Source organism: Larus michahellis, chromosome 11, assembly GCF_964199755.1.
Source record: "Larus michahellis chromosome 11, bLarMic1.1, whole genome shotgun sequence".
Lineage (NCBI taxonomy): Eukaryota > Metazoa > Chordata > Aves > Charadriiformes > Laridae > Larus > Larus michahellis.
The window spans coordinates 10,307,342-10,327,488 of record NC_133906.1 but is presented as its reverse complement, the minus strand read 5'-3'; the positions used below and the strand labels follow the sequence as shown (position 1 = coordinate 10,327,488).

At 55.2% G+C, this 20,147-nt stretch overlaps 1 protein-coding gene across 1 annotated transcript in view; it reads left to right on the top strand.

The window, feature by feature from the left end:
- The first annotated feature begins 763 nt into the window (after positions 1–763).
- The window catches only part of ADRB2 (adrenoceptor beta 2), a 36,646-nt gene continuing 17,262 nt past the window's right edge, over positions 764–20,147 (top strand). Inside the window, exon 1 of the mRNA XM_074604074.1 lies at positions 764–2,074. Within this exon, the coding sequence (XP_074460175.1) occupies positions 901–2,074 (1,174 nt within the window). The 5' untranslated portion in view covers positions 764–900. The remainder of the gene's footprint in view (positions 2,075–20,147) is intronic.

Genomic DNA, 20,147 nt, shown 5'->3' with positions numbered 1-20,147 from the left:
GGCACTAAGTGTCACCCGTGAGGGTGGGAGCTCTCCGGAAAGCCAAAGCCCCATGCCCAGCCAGGAACAAAGCCTCTGTGAGTACCAGCATCCTCAGGATTTTCCTGGTGCCACTCGTGCTGGGGACACCCCGGGGCAGGGAGCACACAGGGGTGCGTGTGTGGGGGGGTGGGGACACCCCCCGGGGGGCAGGGGCTGCAGGGACACCCCCTGAGGCAGGGAGCGCTTGCAGAAGGCGCGGGGACACCGCGGGGCAGGGCCTGGGGGCACAGGTGGGGTGGAAACCAGGGGGACACCCTGGGGTGGAGACACGCGTGGGCGGGGGAGGGCGACACCGCAGGGGGGGGGGGGGCATTAAGCGTGGAGTATGCGGGGAGCGTGGGGACACCGCGGCGTGGGGACACCCTGGGGGGGGGACCACGCGTGGCCGCGGAGAGCGCGCGGGCGGGGACACGCGTGGGGCAGGCGGCCGGGGGGGTGTGTGTGTGTGTGTGTGTGTGTGTTGGTGCGGGGGGGCTGTGGGGGGGTGCGAGGTGCGCGCGGGGCGCGGGGCGCGGCGCGGGCTGCCATTGGCTGTGTGGGGCTGATGTCACGGCGGGTGTCGCTATAAGCTCGGCGGCGCCTAACGGGCCGCGGGCAGTCGGGCGGGCGCGCGGCCGCCGCGCGCGGGACGGGAGCGGCGCGGAGCGACGAGGTGCGGAGCGCTCCCAGGCACGTCCAGCGTGAGCCCCCCCCCCCCCCCCCCCCCCCGCCCCGCGCCCAGCCCGCCCCGCACCTGCCGTCCCGTATGCGCGGCTCCCGGTGCAGCGCTGCCGCCGAGGAGCCCTAGGCAAAAGCAAGCCCCCGCCGCCCGCCCGGGGGGCTGCTGGAGGGGAGGGGAGGGGAGGGAAGCGGGGGGCCATGGGGGTGGCAGGCACCGAGCTGCCCGGCGGCAACGTGAGCGCCAACCAGAGCGCCGCCGACCCCACGGTGTCGCGGGACGTGTGGATGGTGGGCATGGGGATCCTCATGTCGGTGATCGTGCTGGCCATCGTCTTCGGCAACGTGCTGGTGATCACTGCCATCGCCCGGTTCCAGCGCCTGCAGACTGTCACCAACTACTTCATCACCTCGCTGGCCTGCGCTGACCTGGTGATGGGGCTGGCCGTGGTGCCCTTCGGCGCCAGCCACATCATTATGGAAATGTGGAAGTTTGGGAACTTCTGGTGTGAGTTCTGGACCTCCTTGGACGTGCTCTGCGTCACGGCCAGCATCGAGACCCTCTGCGTCATTGCCGTGGACCGGTACTTTGCCATCACCTCCCCTTTCAAGTACCAGAGCCTGCTGACCAAAAGCAAAGCACGTGTGGTCATCCTCGTGGTGTGGGTGGTCTCAGCCCTCACCTCCTTCTTGCCCATACAAATGCACTGGTACCGGGCAGACCGTGAGGAGGCCATCCTGTGCTACGAGAAGGACACATGTTGCGATTTCTTCACCAACCAAGCCTACGCCATTGCCTCCTCCATCATCTCCTTCTACCTTCCACTCGTGGTCATGGTGTTTGTGTACGCCAGGGTCTTCCAGGTGGCCAAGAAGCAGTTGCAGAAGATAGACAGGAGCGAGGGGAGGTTTCACACCCAGAACAAGGAGCTGGAGCAGAAAGGGGGAGCTGGGCACCGCCGTTCCTCCAAGTTCTTCTTGAAGGAGCACAAGGCCCTCAAGACCCTGGGCATCATCATGGGCACCTTCACGCTGTGCTGGCTGCCCTTCTTCATCGTCAACATCGTGCATGTCATCCAGGACGACATCATACCCAAGTACGTGTACATCCTCTTGAACTGGCTGGGCTATGTCAACTCTGCCTTCAACCCTTTGATCTACTGCCGGAGCCCGGACTTCAGGTATGCCTTCCAGGAGCTCCTGTGCCTCCGCAGGTCCGCCCTGAAGATGTATGCCAACGGCTACTCAAACAGCAACGGCAAGAGCGACTACAACGAGGAGCACAACGGCTACCCCCTGGCATCGGATAAAACCTGCGAGTTGCTCTGCGAAGAGGGCTCCTTCCCTCACCCCGAGGACTTTTTGCACTGCAAAGGTACTGTGCCTAGCGGGTAGCTTCGAGACGCGAGGGGCTCTGGCGTGGCACACATCGGTTATAAAGAGGAGCCTTTATCTAAGCAAAAACAAAACCCATAATAATAATAATAATAATAATACTCCTCTAGAGCGCACCTAAAATCTAATGGCTGCAAGAAACCCCAAAACTCGGCAAACCTTCTGCAAACAGGTGGGGTGTTGCCCCGGGCAGGGTCGGGCGGGCTCCTTGCAGTCGGCCCGTTTAGGGGCACGGCCGTGGGTCCTTCGAGCCAGGGGGGTGGAGGGGGGGCGGAATTTAAGGCTGTGCAGAAATCTCGTCCCTAGAGGAACTGCCTGGCCGCGGCCAGTGTTCAACTACCTCATGACCGTACCGGGGCGGCGGGAGGGGGGCCGGGGCTGCAGCCCCCCCACCCCCATCCTCCGCCGGCAGCAGCGCCCGCGGAGCCGCCCGTCTGCCCGGGTCCCTGCTCATCACCGAGCCGCTGGCCGTGGGACCCCTCCCCGGCCAGGAGGGCAGCCTCGGGCGGCGGTGACAGGGTTGTGCAGCCCAGGGGACTTGTGCGGAGATGGCACCCTGCGACAATATCCCCGGGGAGGGGGGCTAGGAGCGCGGCTCGGCAGGGCTGTGTCGGATCGGCGGCTGGTGCAGGCACTGGGACGGTTTAAACAACGCCCAGAAACAGCGAATGTTGTTTTTTTGGTTTTTTTTTTTTTTTTTTTTTGCCAAATGCTATAGGACTTTCTGCTGAAATAATAATATAATAATAATAGAAATAAATCGACTGTTTGCCCAGAATGTGAGACTGTGACTGTGGGACTCAGGAATGTGGTGCTGGGAAGTTGGGTGAAATGCTGCTACAACCACAGCCCGTCCTCTTGTTGAGGCTCCAACCAAAGCTTTTAAACTGCCCGGTTTGTTTAATTAACTTCAAGTCTCAAATGACCGCGAGCCCGAGGAGGTGGGGAGGGAGGGGATGTTTTATTTTCTGTGGCAGGCTGGAAGCACGGCTCTGGCCGCGGGACGGCTGGAGGTTGGTTGGTTTGTTTGTTGAGGGGTTTGGGGTTTTTTTGGTTTTTTTTTTCGGCTTGTTGCAGGCTTTGCATTTCGTTCCCGGGCTGGAAGAGTTGGCGGCGGGCGCGCAGGGCTGTCAGGGGGGCGGCAGACACGGGCGGGCAGGTGTGGGCTACGGGACGCCACGGGACGGGGACGGCGACGGCGACAGGGGTGGCACTGCTGCCGAGGGCTTGCTCTCGGAAAGTTCCCAGCTGGGGAAGATCAGCAGTCGGGGTGGGAAATGGAGCGCCCCCCCGCATTGCTTTCACCTGCGGCTGCTGTGTGAAAGGCTGGACCCGAGGGGCGGGAGGATGATCCAAGTGCGGGGGTTTTTCAGAAACGCTCGGGAGAGGTGCGGGGGAAACGGTGGCTGATGGGACCTACCGGCAGTCCGTGGGGCCCTGGTGTCCCGTGGGGGGATGCTCGGGCTCATCTCCCCTCCTGGGGACGTGTTGTGGTCAGTTTGGGGATCGGTGGGTGCCCGGCAGAGCTGGCTTTGGGGATCGGTGGGGTGACCAGCTAGGCGGGGGGTGACCCGGAGCCGAGTCCCCTGGGGCTGGTGCCCGCCGCTGCAGGCGGCAGAGGGTGTTTGGGGCAGAGCTGGAAGGAGGTCGGGGGCTGGGAGGGGGAATGGAGCAGAGTTTCTGGCTGCCGACACCTCTGTGCAGTCCCCGTGCGGCCCTGGCTCTCTTGTGTGCTCTGAGAAGGACTTGCCCCAAGCGCTGCTGCCGAATGGGGCGGCCCCAGGGAGAACTGGAGGGGAATCCCCCCTCTGGAATGGCACTGGGCGGGGGGGGGGGGGGGGGGGGGGGCGGATTGCTGCTGGCCTCTGCTGCGGCTGTGCAAGGTGCAGGGCAGTGACCAACCTCTCCTTGAGCTCTCATACTCCGCATGGTAAAGCCCAGCCTGGCTCTTGTTGGCTGGGGCTGGGGTCTGGAAAATCCTAGCGCTCCTTTCTTTCTTTCCCAAAGCGGTCCTGATCCTGCTCGGAAAGGGTGCTGGGAAGGAGGAACAGCTGTAAAAGCCCTCTGCGCCTCTAGCCCTGTCACGGGTGCTGGCTCAGCTCCTCTTGCAGCCTTTCCAGCTCAGCACTACAGCAGAGGCAGGGAATGTGCCCGAGAGCCCTTCCCTCCTGCCTCTGGCTGTCTGCTGCCATGCCTGTGCCTCTCGCTGCCCTCACCCGCTGCCTTGGTGGGGCTGCCAGCAGCGCCTCAAGTCCTTTGAGCATGAGCCGCTTGAGCAAAGGAGAGGTGTGATGGCATGAGGTGTGTGAGGCTCCAGGTCAGCAAAAACATTTGCTCCCCAGATAAACATTAACAGGCTGTCGGAGCAGGGGGAGACCCAGCGCAGGACTGGGACCAGCAGTCAGGTGCTGTTTGCTTCGTACTGTACAAGGATTGAAAGGCGAGAGGGTGGCATGCTGTGGAGTCCGCGTAGGTACGCGCTGGGGGCTAGAGATGCACTTTAGCTCAGTGCGAAGCAAGATTATTATGGAGCATTCAGGGGGAAGTAAAAATTAACCTCTTGATTTTAGTGATCGATATCTCCTGTGTTGGTTTATCTCCTGTGTTGGTTTATCTCCTGTGTTGGTTTATCTCCTGTGTTTTTGATCTTGCCAGCCACTTGCTGCATTTTGCAATGCCTGGGGGCAGCGTAGGTTAGCGGGTAGCAAGGGCACAGGGGGAGGAGGTGTCCCACAGTGATGTCCCTCCTGATGGGGGTCAGACCAGCCTCTGGCAGCCTCAGCAGCCAAACTCCTACTGGCTTTGGGGCAGGAGCCTCTGGCGCCAAGAAATCCAGTGTCCACATTTCAGTTGCTGTTTGTGTTTTTACTGTTATTAATTATTTGCATTTCGGTAGCACATGTTGTGGACCAGGAATTTGTTGTCCAAATAATTGCTCTATCTGTTTGGCTGGCTCTGCTCATACTTCAGGCGTTGTGGCTGTATGTAGCCAAAGCTGAGAGACGAGCAAGTGGCTTGTTGCAGAACCACTACAGCATCCAGAGTGCACGTGGAAGGGATGGGGGACATGGGGCTGTTTGCACTGGGCAGTTGACCTCGGTACTCCCATGCTCAGCTACAGTTTTAGGAAACCTCGGGCTTGCAATGAAGTCTGAGTGTTGAAGAACTTGTTTCTTTCCTCTAAGGCAACGTTAGTAAAACTGGTGAATAGGAGCTGTGCAGTTCTGGGGAGCAGCTGTAATTGAAAGAGAGAAATATTGGAGGAAAAAAATATGGCATCACCAAAGCTGAACCTGACAAACCTTCCCTGTTCTGTGGTTGAAAAAGAAAAGTTACGTAAAGGAATCCTCTGGCTTGTTAGAATATTTTTTTAATAAAAAATTATAGTTTTATAGATACATGCTAGGCATTAAAAAATGGAGCATTGAAGTCAGGATACTAGCTGCTTAAATTGATTTTGGGGTACTTCGGATTTTAACACTAAGCAGAGAGTTGGCTCAGGTTAAATATATCTGATCAAACACACAGCTGTGACTTCATTTGAGGAGAATCACTGTGACAAAATACCAAATTCCTATTGCAAACAGAGCAGGGTACCTTCTGTGCTGCTGGTTTGTACCTTACGCCACTGCCACAAAGACGGATAGAGCACGGGTGGGACACCGTCCACCCCCCGGTGTCAGTGGGTACAGCTGATGGGAGCTTTGTGGTACATTCACTGCTTTTAGCCTCTGTGGCCAAACAGATTGTTATTGGTTTTGAAGTCTTAGTCAAGGTGAGCGTCACAAACGCAGCTTTTGTGTTGTTACAAAATACCGCCCTCGCTGTAGGTCCTGCTTGTGATTCAGGCAGCTGTAGTTTCCACATCAGGGGCTGTCTTTGCTTTGTCCTCCAAAACGGGCAGGGTATGGAGAGCTGCTGAGTTATGTCAGTCCTTTGCTTCTTGGGAGCATTCCTGGAGAGCTTTTGCTTTCTGGGAGGCTCAGGCCTTGAAATATAACCTGCTGCTTGCTCCGGCACCAGGGAGGTGTGGAAGTGCAAGGGGAGCTGGTGGAGGGGACCGGGTCTAGGTGCAGATCCCCACTGGGAGCTCGACCCGAGCATCTCTTGAGGACTGGCTGTTCCCAAAGCGCCTCATATCACCGGTTCTTTGGCAATTCCTAATGCGCAGCGTCGCCTGTCAGTGCATATCGCCTTGGTGTGGGGTGTCGGGGTGTGCTTGGCCTCACCTGTGGAGCCCAGTCCACGCCTGGTGGCCTCCCCTGTGGTTCAGGGGAAGGTGGGACCCCGGCCCAAGGACACTGCCGAGGCAGCGGGTACGGCAGAGAGGGAGGGAAGAGACTTAAGTTACCAAATGCACCCAAATGCTTGAAAATAGTCCAGGGATTAGTAGTGCAGAAAGGAGAGCCCAGCTCCTCCGGAGAGCGAGCGGATGTGCGAGCAGGCACACAACGTGCTCTTCAGCTCTCCCACGTCACAGCCGCTGGGCTTTTCAAAGGGCTTATTTATGTATTTATTTACCATAAGGGACATGTTTTTGCCATAGAGGGGAGGGCTAGGAGTAAACAGCAGGCTGCAATCTGTCTCCCAGCATCTTGTGCCCTTCTGCTATTACGATGGTCCTGCTGCCAGCAGTCTCAAGCACCGGCACTGGCTAAAGGAAGGGTTTCTGTCCCCCTCCCTTTGCCAGTCCTCTGCCTCTGAGTGTTTGCTTCCACTGGTGTGATGAATCCCTTTCCCAAGGAGGTGGGTTTAGGAGCCTGGCAGGAGGGAGGGTGTCCTATCTTGCACGTTCCATTCTTTGTTCTCTGTCAGCAGACAGAAAGCGCCATCCTTCTAAAAGCGGCGGGGAAGCAAAGGTTTCCTGAGCGAGCGTGGCAGTGCCTGGCTGTGTCCCTGGGCAGGGAAGATGGAAAGGGGGAGCCAGGAAAGGTGCCTGCTGGTCTGCTCACCAGCATCGCCCCAGTCTTCCCCCTCCCCAGCTGTCTTTACAGAAGCATCCAGCCCCAGTGAAGCACCTCGTACCTCGGCTGACCCACGCCTTTTGCTAACTTGTAAGACAGTATCGGCGCCTGCACTTCAGGTTTGCAGTGTGCACGGTACCCAGGGTGCTCCTTCAGGTTCAGAGGAGCAAGGGCTGTTTTGAAAAGCCACCCTGGTCTTGGATGTTGCTCTCAGCAGAGAGGTGGTGTGACCCCGGGCTCCCCGAGGCTAGTGTTTTGCAAGGATTAAGGTCCCTTACCTCGCTGTTTTTACACTTGTGCTTGGTTTCTCAGGTCCACGAGTAGGACCGAAGCCACGCTTTGGTGTCTCCTCCCAGTGCAACACAGTCTCTTTTGATGTGAAAGCTTGGCTCTTTCTGAGACTTGAACCCAGCAGCCCGAGCACTTCTTCCCCTTGTTATTCTTTTATTGGAGCTGTTTTGAAAGCGAACATCAGCCCTAACCTTTCTTCCTAGGGGCAAAGAGAACATTTTGCAATGAACACACATCCCAGGCTGTGAGAACACCGTCATTTGGCAGCTGGGGTAGCTACACCCTCTTATCAGAGACATTCCTGCGGGGTGACCAGCCGCACAGGGCACCTGTGGGGACCTGTAGGTGCTTTTTGTCGTATTACAGAGTTGGGCTGCCTCTTGGGAGATGCTCTACGGCTGTTCCTCAAGGGCCCGAGCTGCAGCTGGTGGCACGGGCAGACCCTGTGGCACAACCGCTCCCTCTTGCACCCTGGGCAGAAGGACAGAGGCTCGTGTTTGCCTGCCACAAAACAAAGTACAGCCAGCTCGGTCGGGAGCGCAGACGCTCCCCTGGGGTCTTGGTGACACAGCCGGGGTCCAGACAGAGCAGTGCACCCTCAAAACTGGAGTTTACACAGAACTTGGGAGGAGGTCATCCCTCCTGGTATGTGTTGTAAGGGTGGGATACGATCCTGATTCACCTGGATTTGGCAGTGGGTACCTGCTGGAATTGTTGTGTGTAAGGCGATGAATCAAGCAGAGTATTTCAGGGGGTGTCGAGCCTCTACAAACATTCTTTATCATGAAAAAAAGTGGATTTGCTGCTTTTCCATGCATGCAATTTCAGGTTTTCTCCTGTTTTCTTATCCTCCCAATGGCAGGACCATACAACTGAATTTCGGTGCAATATTGCCAGTGCCAGCAAGAGTGGATTGGGAAATATTTACTTGTTTACTGTTCTTGGTAAGGTCATTTTTGCACAAGTGCACATATATTTAAATATATGTATGTTTCTGTGTGTGTGTATATCTCCATTATCTATATACAATGATATATAGATTGTATATAAACAAGGAAATGTAAAGGTATTTTGTTGTGCTAGGTAGATCTAGGTGAAGATCTGTATGTTCAAAAGTTTGAGTATTTATTGCAGGTCCTATTGATTGATTGTGTTTAAATAAAGAGTATTTATGGTATGCTTGTAGTCAAGTGTCCTTGCTTAAAGCTGTTTTGCTGGCTCTATTTCCCCCATACTCTCCAAGACTCTTCCAGTGAATCCTTCAGGGCTCATTAAAACAAACCAGCGCCTGAATAGCCCAGTGCTGGCGGGGAGGCACACGCAGCCTCCTCGAGTGGATAAGGATTTTATTAGTTTATGCAGTGCATTGAGCCCTGGAAAGGGTGAGGAATTGGAGATGCTCAGCATCTTGCTGTAAAAGGGCTTCTCTGTTTTTCCACCTCTTATGTCAGGGTTCGCAGGCAAAGCGGTTTTTAAAAATCCACCTGCTCTTCTGCCTGTTTGGACTTGAAACACTGGCAGTCTTGGGTGGCTCCTGTGCCCCTGTGGCAGAGCAGGGCTGCTGCAGAAGCACGGACCGGTACAGCTGGGGGCTTTAATCCTCTGTTGCTGATCACCAGTGCCAGCCTTCCCCGGGACTGGGAAGGAAACACAGATGGAGAGTGCAGAGACTGTTGGGATGGGAAAGGTGAAACACTGCAAAATGTACGCAGGGCTTGTCCATAAAGCCCGGTGTGCCTCTGCTCCCGCTCCGTCCCAGAAGCAACCCCCCCGCTGGCATCGCAGCAGGATGAATGGTGGCTCTGCTCCCTCTCTCCTGCTTGGGCCAGGTCTGCCCTCGCCGGGGATGGGCACCACACACCTCAGCAGGGCTCCTGGCTCCGCACAGGGCCAACGCCTCGCTGCAGCTCCTCCAGCCCTGCCAGTTTGGAGCTTGGGCTGGAAGCGATAACGGTAATGGAAGTAACCCTGAAGTAACAGGGGTGACAGGCGCACAATGTGGTAGGTCACTTCTGTCTGCCCCAGATTTCTTGATCTTCTAATTAAGATTGGAAAAGCTTCCGGGGGAGTGTCTTTGGAAAAGTATCCTAGTCTCTCTGTTACCTGTTGCCTAGCCCTGTTGTCCTGGTGCTCTTATTGCTTCGGGTGGGGATGGAGAAAGAGCATGGTTAATGTAAAGCAGGATCCCAGCCCAGCATGTTGCAATGACAAGTATTTTGTATTCTTTGTGCCACTTAAGACCATGATGAAAGTCTTGGCAGCAGAGGCCAGCGTGTGCCCTGCACGTTTTGAGGCTTCTCCTTTCCAGAAACAACAGCGGGGAGTCGTCGTGCAGCTTGGACAGGGAGGGATTGCACCAGGCACTTCCAAAACATGGCAGATGCCCAAATTATAATAATTTATGGGTTTGTGACTTTGTGCTTTCAAGGGATAGAGAGCCCCAGCTAGAAACATAAGCTGTTGCTGATTGCAGGGGTCCTGAAGAGGGAATCGGAGTCAGACCATCCGCATCTTGCAGGGGACAGCCTCAGCTGCCGTCCAGCTCCCCCCGGCCCCGTTGAAACAGGATGTTTAGACTGGAGGATGTTTAATATCCCATCTTACGGAAAGGTGCTTGATCTTAAGAGGCGCTTAGAGCCCAGAACGTGCTTCACAGCACCTTTGGTGATTGCCCTGAGGCTCCCAGCAGCCCCTCTTGGCTCTGGTCCTCCAGTGATGCCAAAGGAAAGGCATTAGGAAACCACAGCGGCCGCTGCTAGAGCTACCTGCAGTCTCACAAACATGACTTCATTGCAGGCGTAGGCAATGGGAGCAAAGAAGAGAGGATCTCACCAGCCCTAGAGACGGTCTGAACGCAGCTCCCCACTCGCACCACCTCCTCGGTGGCTTGGGCCGGGGGGGGGTTCAGGCTCCACTGCTGAGCTCCGCAGCCTCAGCCCAGTCCTGAGAAATGCATAAACAACAAACGGCCTCTGGGAAGCCCCTGCCAAGTCCTTTCTCCCTCATGTAAATATTTTCTCCTCTTAAGTGTATGCGAGTGTGAAAAATCCTTCCTTAATCTTTTTTTCTCTCTGGCTGAAGGAAATGCTTGTTCATCCCTGGGTGGGGACTGCCCTCATCTTGCTATTTCGCAGGCATCAGCCCAAGCAAGAGCCACGCTGCCGAAAACATTCCTTACTGCCCCCAAAGCCGCACTGCTCTGCCTGCCTCGCAAGCCCACTGGCATTGGAGCGAATGGTGCCTACCGCGACGGGCGCCTGTCGGCACGTTACACTCCTCAGTGGCAGCTGGATGGAGGTCCCATGGGCTGCAGTGTGTGGACAGCAAATTGGAGAATTTTTTCCACAATTTGGAAAATTCTGTGGAATTCCCAGAGGCCCTCTGCTCGGGACCTCAGCTGAGGTCTGCGTCTCACCGAAATAAGAAGATGTTGCTGTTGGTGGTTTCAGAGAGGAAGCGTGTCAGCGCGGTGGCCAGCCTCGCACAAGAGAACGATGCTGAGATAGATAGATCCGTACCAGCCTTGGCTGCAGGTCTCTTGTGATACCCCGTTGCAAGGCAGACACTACTGTGCTGCTCTGCCTGAGCGCCAGCCTGGCTGAGCATGGCGCCTTCTTAATAGAGACAAGTTAGGCTCAAAACCCAGAGTGCAGAGCTGCTGAGTGTGAAGGGATGTACGAACAGCTTTGTAACTAAAGAAGAGGGGAAAGAAGCTGTTCCCTCGTGCTCAGATGAGAAACACCCTCACAGCAGCCCAGCAATTCGATACGGAGAGATGTTGACTTTCTAGGCTGGGTTTTAGGATGGTCTCCCAGCGGGATTTGCTGTGTTGGGCTCTTGAGATGCCTTTCCTGCCCCCTGCGCCTTCCTGGGTGCCTTGCTAGGCTCTGTGTACGTTAGCCCCCTTCAAGCAGGACCTCTTTCCACCCAGCTTGCCATATATGAAAGATGCGTTTGCTGTAAACCACCAGGTCACAGATTTTCCACTGGGATGTGTGTTACTCTGTTCCTGGGCTGGACTGCGGTGCCAGATGCAGTGGTGTGAGCTGGAAGGTAACTCGTGAAATCCGTCGTGACAGTCAACACTCTGCATGATCTTGAAAGCTGGCTTGTAGGGGGGTCCGTGTCTGATTACAAAGAACTTTGGCGTGGAAGGTGGGAGGGAAGGAGAGATGCTTTCATAGTTGGGCTGGAAGGGTAGGTGGTACTCAGCACAACAACTTTTCTAGCACAGACATCAGCGCAGTGTCTCACCGTGAATGGCATTTTGCTTTGGGTTGCAATGAGTGCTGGTAGGGACCTGCCTTTCACCAGGACCAGCCCTTTGAAGTGCTCTGGCTCAGAGGCACCTCTCCCCTTGCCTTCTCCTGGCAAGCACAGGTTGTCCTCTTCTTTTCAACTTCGTGAAAGTGGAGCCATTTGTGAACTCGCCAGAGTTTTGCACCAGGGAGATGCTGGCACGTTCCCTGCCGTGGGAGACGGGGCCCTGAGTAGCAGTGGTGGCCGTGGAGAGGCAATGAAGGCAAGTCCCACCCAAACCTGGAGATCCTGCTGTCTCCAGCTGAGATACAAATACAGAGATACAGAGTACAAGTATATACAGTTATAGGCATGGAAGCGGGGAAGGCACTTAGCCGGGGGCACAATCCACAGCTATCGGAGTTAATGCATATCACTTCAGCACAGCAGCTGAGGCAAAGGGGAGCTGCAGGGGGGAGACGCATGGGAGGAAAAAGGAGGAGCAAAACCACAGAAATGCATTTTGTGACTCAGAGAAAGAAGGCCATTCCTCAGTAACTGCATAGCGTGATTTGTTCAGCTCATTTAAAAGCTGGCTGTGTGGTTCCCCATCCCGCCGGGGCTCCCTGCTGCAGAGAAAGACCCTTCTTAAAAGGGAATCCTCAGGGTACCTATTTATAGCATGGAAACCCCTCCAGGAGAGTCATCCAGCCCTGAACCAACATCTCCCTGTCCCCGGCAGCGGAGCGATGTGCAGGCTGTCCCTCCTGCAGGCCCAGCCCCTCCTTCGCGGGGGCCCAGCTGACAGTGGCTATCACACTGTTGGGGACAGTTGGGGGCATCTCTCCCTGGCGGGGGAGGTGATGACACCCCAGCTGCCGGGCCGGCAGGGGCAGGAGGGGGCAGGGAGAGGGACAGGGTGCCGGACAGGGTGCCAGGCTGCCCCTCACTTGGTGACAGGGGAGAGTCAAGTGATGGGAGACGGGAGGTGCCTGCTGTTCCCAGAAAGGAAAGGTCAGGGCGCAGCGCTGTGGGGCGATCAGCCTCCGTGATCAGCCTCCGAGCAGAGCCGGTGGCAGCAGGGCCAGGGCCGGGGGGCTGTGATTTCTAGGCATGGCTTGTGGATATTGGCCAGGAGGGACAGAAATGAGTTGGAGAGGGGGGAAATCGGTTGTCGGTCTGAAGCGAAGCGTAGGGCTCTGCTGGCTGGGGGCACAACAGGCTGTCCCTACCAGTGTCCCCTCCAAACCTTAAAGGGACCCCAGGAGGGGGTGCTGGCATTGCATCTCCTCGGGTTTGGTCTCAGGTTGGGCTGGCTCCAACCTTCCATGCCGGGGACAAGCCGCTGCTCAGCAGCACTTGGACTCACTCGTTTGGCTGCAGGGTAGGATTTCAGTTTGCCACAGTCAGATGGCAGAGCTTTGGGGATTTTCCTTTCTGATATGATTTGCAAAGCCAAAGGCTTATAGCAAAGTCAGAGTGATTTCAGGGATGTTTTCTCTCTCTGCCTAAGAATTCCCTTGAACATGCAAAACTCAGAAGGGGAAAGATAATGATAGAACTGGACCGTGCCAACTTTTTTAGCATAGGTTCAGACAACTGCAGCTTACTGAGGGTCTGTGTCTGTAAGGAGGCTTCCATCAACTCTGCCATAAGTACAGTCATAAATACAGTACAGACTGGTGATGAAAAACAGAGAGAAAGAGAAGGACTCAAAGGAGAATGGTTGAAGGGACAGATGAAGGCAACCAAAGAACTGGGGCAAAACGAGATGTAGCCCAAGGAGAGTGTAATGATGATGAAGAAAGAAATGAAGATGAGAAATCAGTTCTAGAAGGGACGATGACTCAAGCACCAGCAGGAAACTCAATGTAGGTAGCAAGAGGCTGGATCCCATGAGGAAGAGGAGGGAGAAGCTGGAAAGGGATTGCAGGAGGAGAAGAAACAGGGCTGGAAAATGCGATGACAGCAGGATCGGCATTTCAGTGCAGGCAGTCTGACTGGTGCCTCTTCCCTCCTACGTTAGTAGCTCCTTGTCTGCTTTCAGCCAGTATGAGTTTGATTTAGCAGACCTGTCAGGAGGAAGATGACGGGACGAAGGGAGAGGGGATGGTTTCTCCGTGATACAGAATTGCTAGGGAACCGCGGGTGAGAGAGGACGGCCATTAGGGAGGCAATGCATGCACAGCATGTTCCTAGCGTCGGGGGAGTTGTCCAAGGCAAGTGGCCAGCCTAATTTATGCACCCAGAGCAGGGAAGGTGAGTGTTGTTTTATTTTTAAAGACAGTCTCCTCCGCCTTGCGCCATGCCACCTTCTGCAGTGGGGTTCCAGTTTCAGGAAGAGGAGGGGGAAAAATAACCTCAACCAAACAAAACGATTCTGCTTTTACCTGTAAATAGCATCAAATAATATTTTTTGTCTCAAATCATTACTCCTCCCTCTTGCCTGATAAAGCCTGTGCTGGAAGCCCTGGCCCTGCAAGCCAGCACCTTGGGAAGATGACCTGGGCAGGTGGTGGGGCAGGGCTTGGCACAGGGCAGCGGGGTGATATTTAAACCCAAATCACCCGAGCGATGAGCACAGTGAGAGCACACGGTGCCAGGTAGCTTCAGACCTCACTGGCCTGATCTAGGTAGCCATGCAGTGGGTCCATGCTGGGTAACCGGTGACAAACTGGAGCTGGAAATTTTCCATCCAAGGCAGAACAAGCACCCAATTCACCGAGAAGGCTAGTGAGAGGTAAAGGAGGGAGGTGTTGTTTGAACATGCCGCAGCTGAGCACTTCGGAGGGAAGGCTGGCTGCTCAGCGGACTCTCCTTTCCCTTGCCGTCAATGCCTTCTGCTGGGTTTGGTTTCTCCTGGGGCCGGTAGATGCTGAAGAAGAGCTGGCTGATTGCAAACAGCAGGTATGCAAGGAGAAGCTCTCTGCATCTGCCAACTGCAAGTAAGGATTTAAGTGGTCCAAGTTAGGTGTTCAAATTATGCTCGTGAGCAGAGCCCTGTCCCTGCTGATGAGTAAATCATCTGGGAGAGGGCATTCAGACCTAATGAAGGGATACGGAGGGGATTTCCCCTGGAAATGAGTGAAAAGAGACAACTGGTCCTCCTGTCCAGGAAAATCCAACAAATCCTGGCGCTGAGCGTCCAACATGGATGTCACCTTTTCACTCGGCCAGTCTCAGGGCCAGGGGTCACAAGACAGCAGCCCTAGTCACGTCCCATCCTGGCCTGACACTGGAGAAGGCACAGAGCATGTCACACCCGTGCTGTGCTGCTCAGGTATTCTCCCCTGCCAGCCAAAACTTTCAGCAGGCTCATTACAGCAACTTTATGGCTCCTTCGTGCTGCTGGAGTGGGAAGAAAAGCCAGGGATTTTGTCATGGGGGGGAACTCCAACTGCAAACCTGAGGTGCTCCATAAACAGCTGGATTGCTTCTGTCTTTAGTGTTTATTTTCCTGCAGTGTAGGAAAAGTGCCACATGTTGACTGATGGGCACTGCAGGGCGGTCCCGCTCCGTGGCGGTGCCCCCTCGCCATGGGAGCGGAGCAGGAGCGGGAGCAGGGATGTCCCTGGTGCTGTGCTCCTCGCTCCAGCGTCACCTGCGGGATGGGACTGTCCTCAACCTCTAGATTTGGCACTTCAGGGCATGCTCTAGTGGCAGAGATTGTAGATTGTTTGTTTGTCAGGTGTTGTGGTTTTTTGTTTTGGTTTGTTTTTTGTGTGTGTATGGTTGGACTCGATGATCTCAAAGGTCCTTTCCAACCATGAAGATTCTATGATTCTGCGTCTTGTTTTTGGATGGAGGTGCCCCAGCTCTGTACTGCTTATTACAGTCTTGCTTACAACGTTTTTCTCTCCCGTCTCCCCTTCTGGCCAGCACGAACGCAAGGATAGTCATGAGGTGGCCTAAAGGTGACCTTGGGTTACCTAACCCTGCTGGAGCACTGGGACAAGCTGTGTGTGTTCATGTGGGTGTGTGTGGTAGAGAGAGAGGAAGATGACTATAAAAGCCAAATAGCTGCAGATGCATCCAGGACCTCACTGTTATTGTAACTGCAGCGGCTTTCATGTGAATTACTGCCGTGGGTACGCTGTCACAGCTCACAAACAGCACGAAGTTCTGTGGTTTGGGCTTAAACAAACGGGCAAATTAGGAAAGTTGACCTGAAATCATCCTGTGCAGGCATTGCCTTGCCTTGTGTCTCCTTGGAGGGGGTGGTGAGGTGCAAACGCGGTCGCTGTGCCTCTGCACTCCAGCTCTGCCCTGCAGCCTGCAGCATTCCCCAGCTCCAGAGCTGGGCCATGATGCCAGCACCATCCCTGTGCCTGCGGCAGGTCCCTGTTTGTGCTTTGGTGCCTGTATTTGTATCTTGCCCTCCTGTTGCACAGGATTTGCGCCTCTGGCATCCCTGTCTGTGACCCCTCCTGCATGCCCACCAGCCCTTCCTGTCCTGCCATGGAAGCTTGGAAAGGGGAAATCTTTCATCCCCTTCTCTCCTCCGTCCTGAGATAACTCTGCAAAGACTTTCCCCTCCATCTCCTTGGAGCAGTGCGGGGCCGCCAAGGACTCGGACTGGGAGCAGAGAGCTGCACATCCCTCTCGCTCTGCTGGGATCAGCCCTGGAGCTCCCGTGGAGCTGGAGGTGAGGATCCAGGAGCCGGCAGCTGCTGGACCAAACAGGGAGCGCAGAGGCAAGCCTTGGCATTGGTGCTGTGTTTTGCCAACACGATGCCTATGTGGGAGCCTGTGTGGCTGGTGGACCAGAACACATTACCCTCGTGCTGGCAACGAGCTTTGCCCGCTGCATCCAAGTGTAAACCCTCTGAGCACAGAAGCGGTCTTTGCTGTTAGTGAAATGCCTCTCCAAACTCTCCCGACGTGTCGGGAAGGCGTTTCTTCGATCCAAGCAGGTGCTCTGATGGTGGAAAGGGGAGAGACGCAGTTTCAGCCATGCAGCCGGGGCAAAGAGCCGTCTCCAGCAGCCTGCTGCAGCTCTTTAGCTCTGGGACAAAAAACCTCTGGAGGCTTCAGAGTCAGGCACTCCTGCCAGGCACCATGGCACCCACACCACCCCGCATGCTGTGTAGGGATGAAGCGAAGCTCACAGGGAGCATTCAGCACCCGGGAGCCCCAGGGCTGAGTTTATTTCATGGCAAGCGGAGCAGCCTTTCTGCTTGCCCCTGAAGCAGTCAGAGGGTGAGGTGGGGCAGGGCTGGGGGAGCCCCCAGCAAAGCACCTTGGCTGGGGGGTGGTGGAGAGAAGGGTTTCACGGGGTGGGCTGGGCAGGCAGGCGGACTGAGGGGGCTGTGCCGCACAGGGCAATTAGAGTTTCCCAGCGGAGTCCTGCTGGAGTCAGGTGAAAATTGTGGCATTTTTTTAAAGAAAGAGCTTATACGGATGGGATGAAATGCTTGTGAGCACCTCCCAAAGCGCCACAAATCAAATGGCCAAGAAAAGAGTCCCTGCCAAATGCATTGCTTTCTGAACAAAAGCCATAGCTGGGGAGAGCAGCGTCTTGATTTGGAAATTGGGGCAGACATGCTTGCGTAGTGCCTGCTTGTTCCCTGGCTGGCATTAGCTGGGGTTTTTAACTTCCGATGTCCCCGAGTGCTGAAAGAATTAAAAGGTGTCTTAAAAAAAGCATTTTTTAATGTGTTTTATATTAGGAGCCTCCCTGTGTAGATAGAGGTGCTCAGAGAAAAACCAGTGATGGACAACAGATGAAGAGAGCCTGGTATCCATTTCCAAAACACACTGTCTACCTTAGTATACCATCTTTATTTCCCTCATTTTCCATCCCTCCCCTTCTGGAGCTGGGGCATTTGAGTCCTACAACCTGGCTCTTTCCTGAAGCATTTTTTTCCTCCTCTTCCTTGCAGAAGACACAAAGACAAGCCCGTGCGTTTGGAAAGTCCCCTCCCAATCCTTGGTGCAAGGCGGGATTATATAAAGCAATAATTCACGATTTCCTCTCAGCCCCCAGGTTCCTTCCCGAGTTGTTGAAGCTTTGTGTAGAGCGATGATTTCCTCTGAAACGAACAGCAAGCTCGCTTCCTTCTCGGAGGCCGCTCTGCTGCCTGCCAAGGCGCAATTAGGGAGGGTGCGGAGCTGGCGTTTCTTGTCGTTCTCCAGGCACGTGTGCCTCTGCAGTGAGCGTGTCGGACAGGTATGGAGGCAAATCAGGACAGCCGTCTCCCCGCCCCGGCGATGGCCGTGGCGATATGCGGGAGATGCAGCTGCGAGGTGCGAGTGGGGAGATGGGGTTTTCCCGGGAGGCGAGCCGCGGGAAGGGATTGGGTACCTGGGTGGCACTGGGGATGCTGCTTGGGCTTTGGCATCAGCATCGCTCCCAGAAGTCTTGCTGCTCTTAGTTTGCGTTTTATTTATTATCTTGGGGTGTCTCCACAGTGCAAGACGTGCCAGCCAGCAGCTGTGGTTTGGAAGGGACAGGTCAGCGTAGCTCGCCTCTCCTGGTGTGCCCATCGCGCATGCTTGTCAGCGCGGCGAACGGGCCTGCCTTGCTGCGGCCGTGCTATTTCCAGTGCCAGCGGTGACAGCAGGACGTGCTGCGTGGCCAGCGTCAACGCCGCTTTGCTGAGATGGCTTTGCCACGAGCAGCCCCGAGGACGTGCGGAGGGGCCCTGCACCGTGCCCCCGGGACAGGCAGACCTCCTGCGGGGCGGTGGGAGCCCAGCAGGACTGGGACCGGGCAGGACCCTGGCCATATTAGGGGTGTAAACCTATCCGTGGTCCAGATCCAGGTGTCCTGCTGTGCGAGGCAGCCTTGGAGTAACGTGGAGATACCCCCACTCTTCAGAGTCTGTAGCCATCCCTGAAAAGCAATCTGGGTTACGTTGCCACTGGGCAGAGATCGCGCTGTTACTGAAACACACGCGACTCGGTAGCGCCGAAATGTTTGTTCAGGCTTTGTGCGCAATTCCGCAAGACCTCAATCCTCTCTGAAGCACAAAAGCTTTTTATGTGAGGCGCTTGTTGAGCCGCAGAAAGAAATACAGCATGGAAATATCACCCTGTTCCGCAGTGACAAACATCTCCGATGCAGGACCCAGATTAGAAACCGAGAGCGCTGAGGTCTGCACTCCGCTGCCGTGACTCATCTCACGTCTCGGTGCCTCAGCGCTCGCCTGCAAAATGGAGCCTGCCTGGAAGGGCAGCGTCCCTGCAAGCGGTGGCCGGGAGTTTGGAGAGAAGGTGCTTCACAACTGCCAGATATTGTCATTTCTTGGCTTCCGCTGCCGGGATCTGAGCCTCAGCCTGATCCAGCTTCACTTAACAATTAAACCCTTTTGTTGCTTTGCCAGAGCCTACCTGGAGTACCGTGAGGTTGTCTGTGAGACAACTGCCAGCGGGGCATTACGCCTCACCACCGAGAGGGCGAGACCGGGGCTAGCTCACCAAAGGATAACCACAACATAACCCTTTGCACCAAGAGGGCAACCCCTGCCTCGTAGCAGCGGAAAGCCATTTTGTGTTACGTTTATCAGTTCGTCTTGAGTCCTCCTGCCTAATCTAAAAGTGACTGCATCCCCTGCAAAAGCTTCCCGTTGTCATTAACACTAAGTACACGCGGAATCTCCTTCCTTCAGCTGATGACAAAAAAAGGTTGTGTTTGCAGAGAACTTTCTTCCTCCCCCTCCTGCCTCTTGCATGATTCATTCAGGGATGCCGCATTCCTCTGTCGTGATAGAAGCCAGGCTAAGGAGGCAATTGCATCACAAACATCAATGCGAATCGGGCCAGAGAAGTCGGAGGATGCTAATGGGTACTTTTCTGTACACGTGCTAATTATAGCATCAGCAAAGCCAGGTCGAAGCCATGGCTTTGCTTGAGGAAATCCCCAGTGATTTTAGCCAGGAGTTCCAGTTACTGTTTGTTACAAGTAAATGACTAATAGAAACTTGACCTCTTAGGTCATCTTGAGCGTTTCTGGAGGATTCCTCCGCTAACGTGTAAACACAGGGATGGGTATATTGTGCTCAGATGTCACCGGAAAGTTTGTCATGCTGTGTTTGCCCTGTGCAGGATGATGGGGTGCCCACCTCTTCCCTGGACAGAAGATCCTGGCACACCCCAGAGGGCACACACGATTTCCAGTGCCCGTGTCCCCTCTGTTTTACCCCTTTGCTCACGGTTATTCTGTTTTGACCCCTCTTCCTGAGCTCTCTGCTCCAGGAGGACAGCAGGGGCTGCCCATCCCCTGCTGGTGCCGTGCCTCTCACCGCAGGCATCCTCATCCCCATCCACAGCTCCTACAAAGGATGCCGATGCAAACAAGCAGCACTTTATTGTTAACAATAGAGGCAATTTGGAGATGGGCGATTAAAGGGCTGGCTGGACTGGTTTTTGAGGCGAGAATAATAGAGCTGAATGTATGTGTGCGTCTCACCCGCTCCACCTTTTATCATCCTTACATGGAAATTGTTAACATTTGACTTCCAGTAATTTATGAAAAGCTCAGGTACAATTTCCACACGGACTCCCTCAGGATGGATTTCCGTGCCACAGAAACTACTCTTTCATTGCTCATCATGGGTT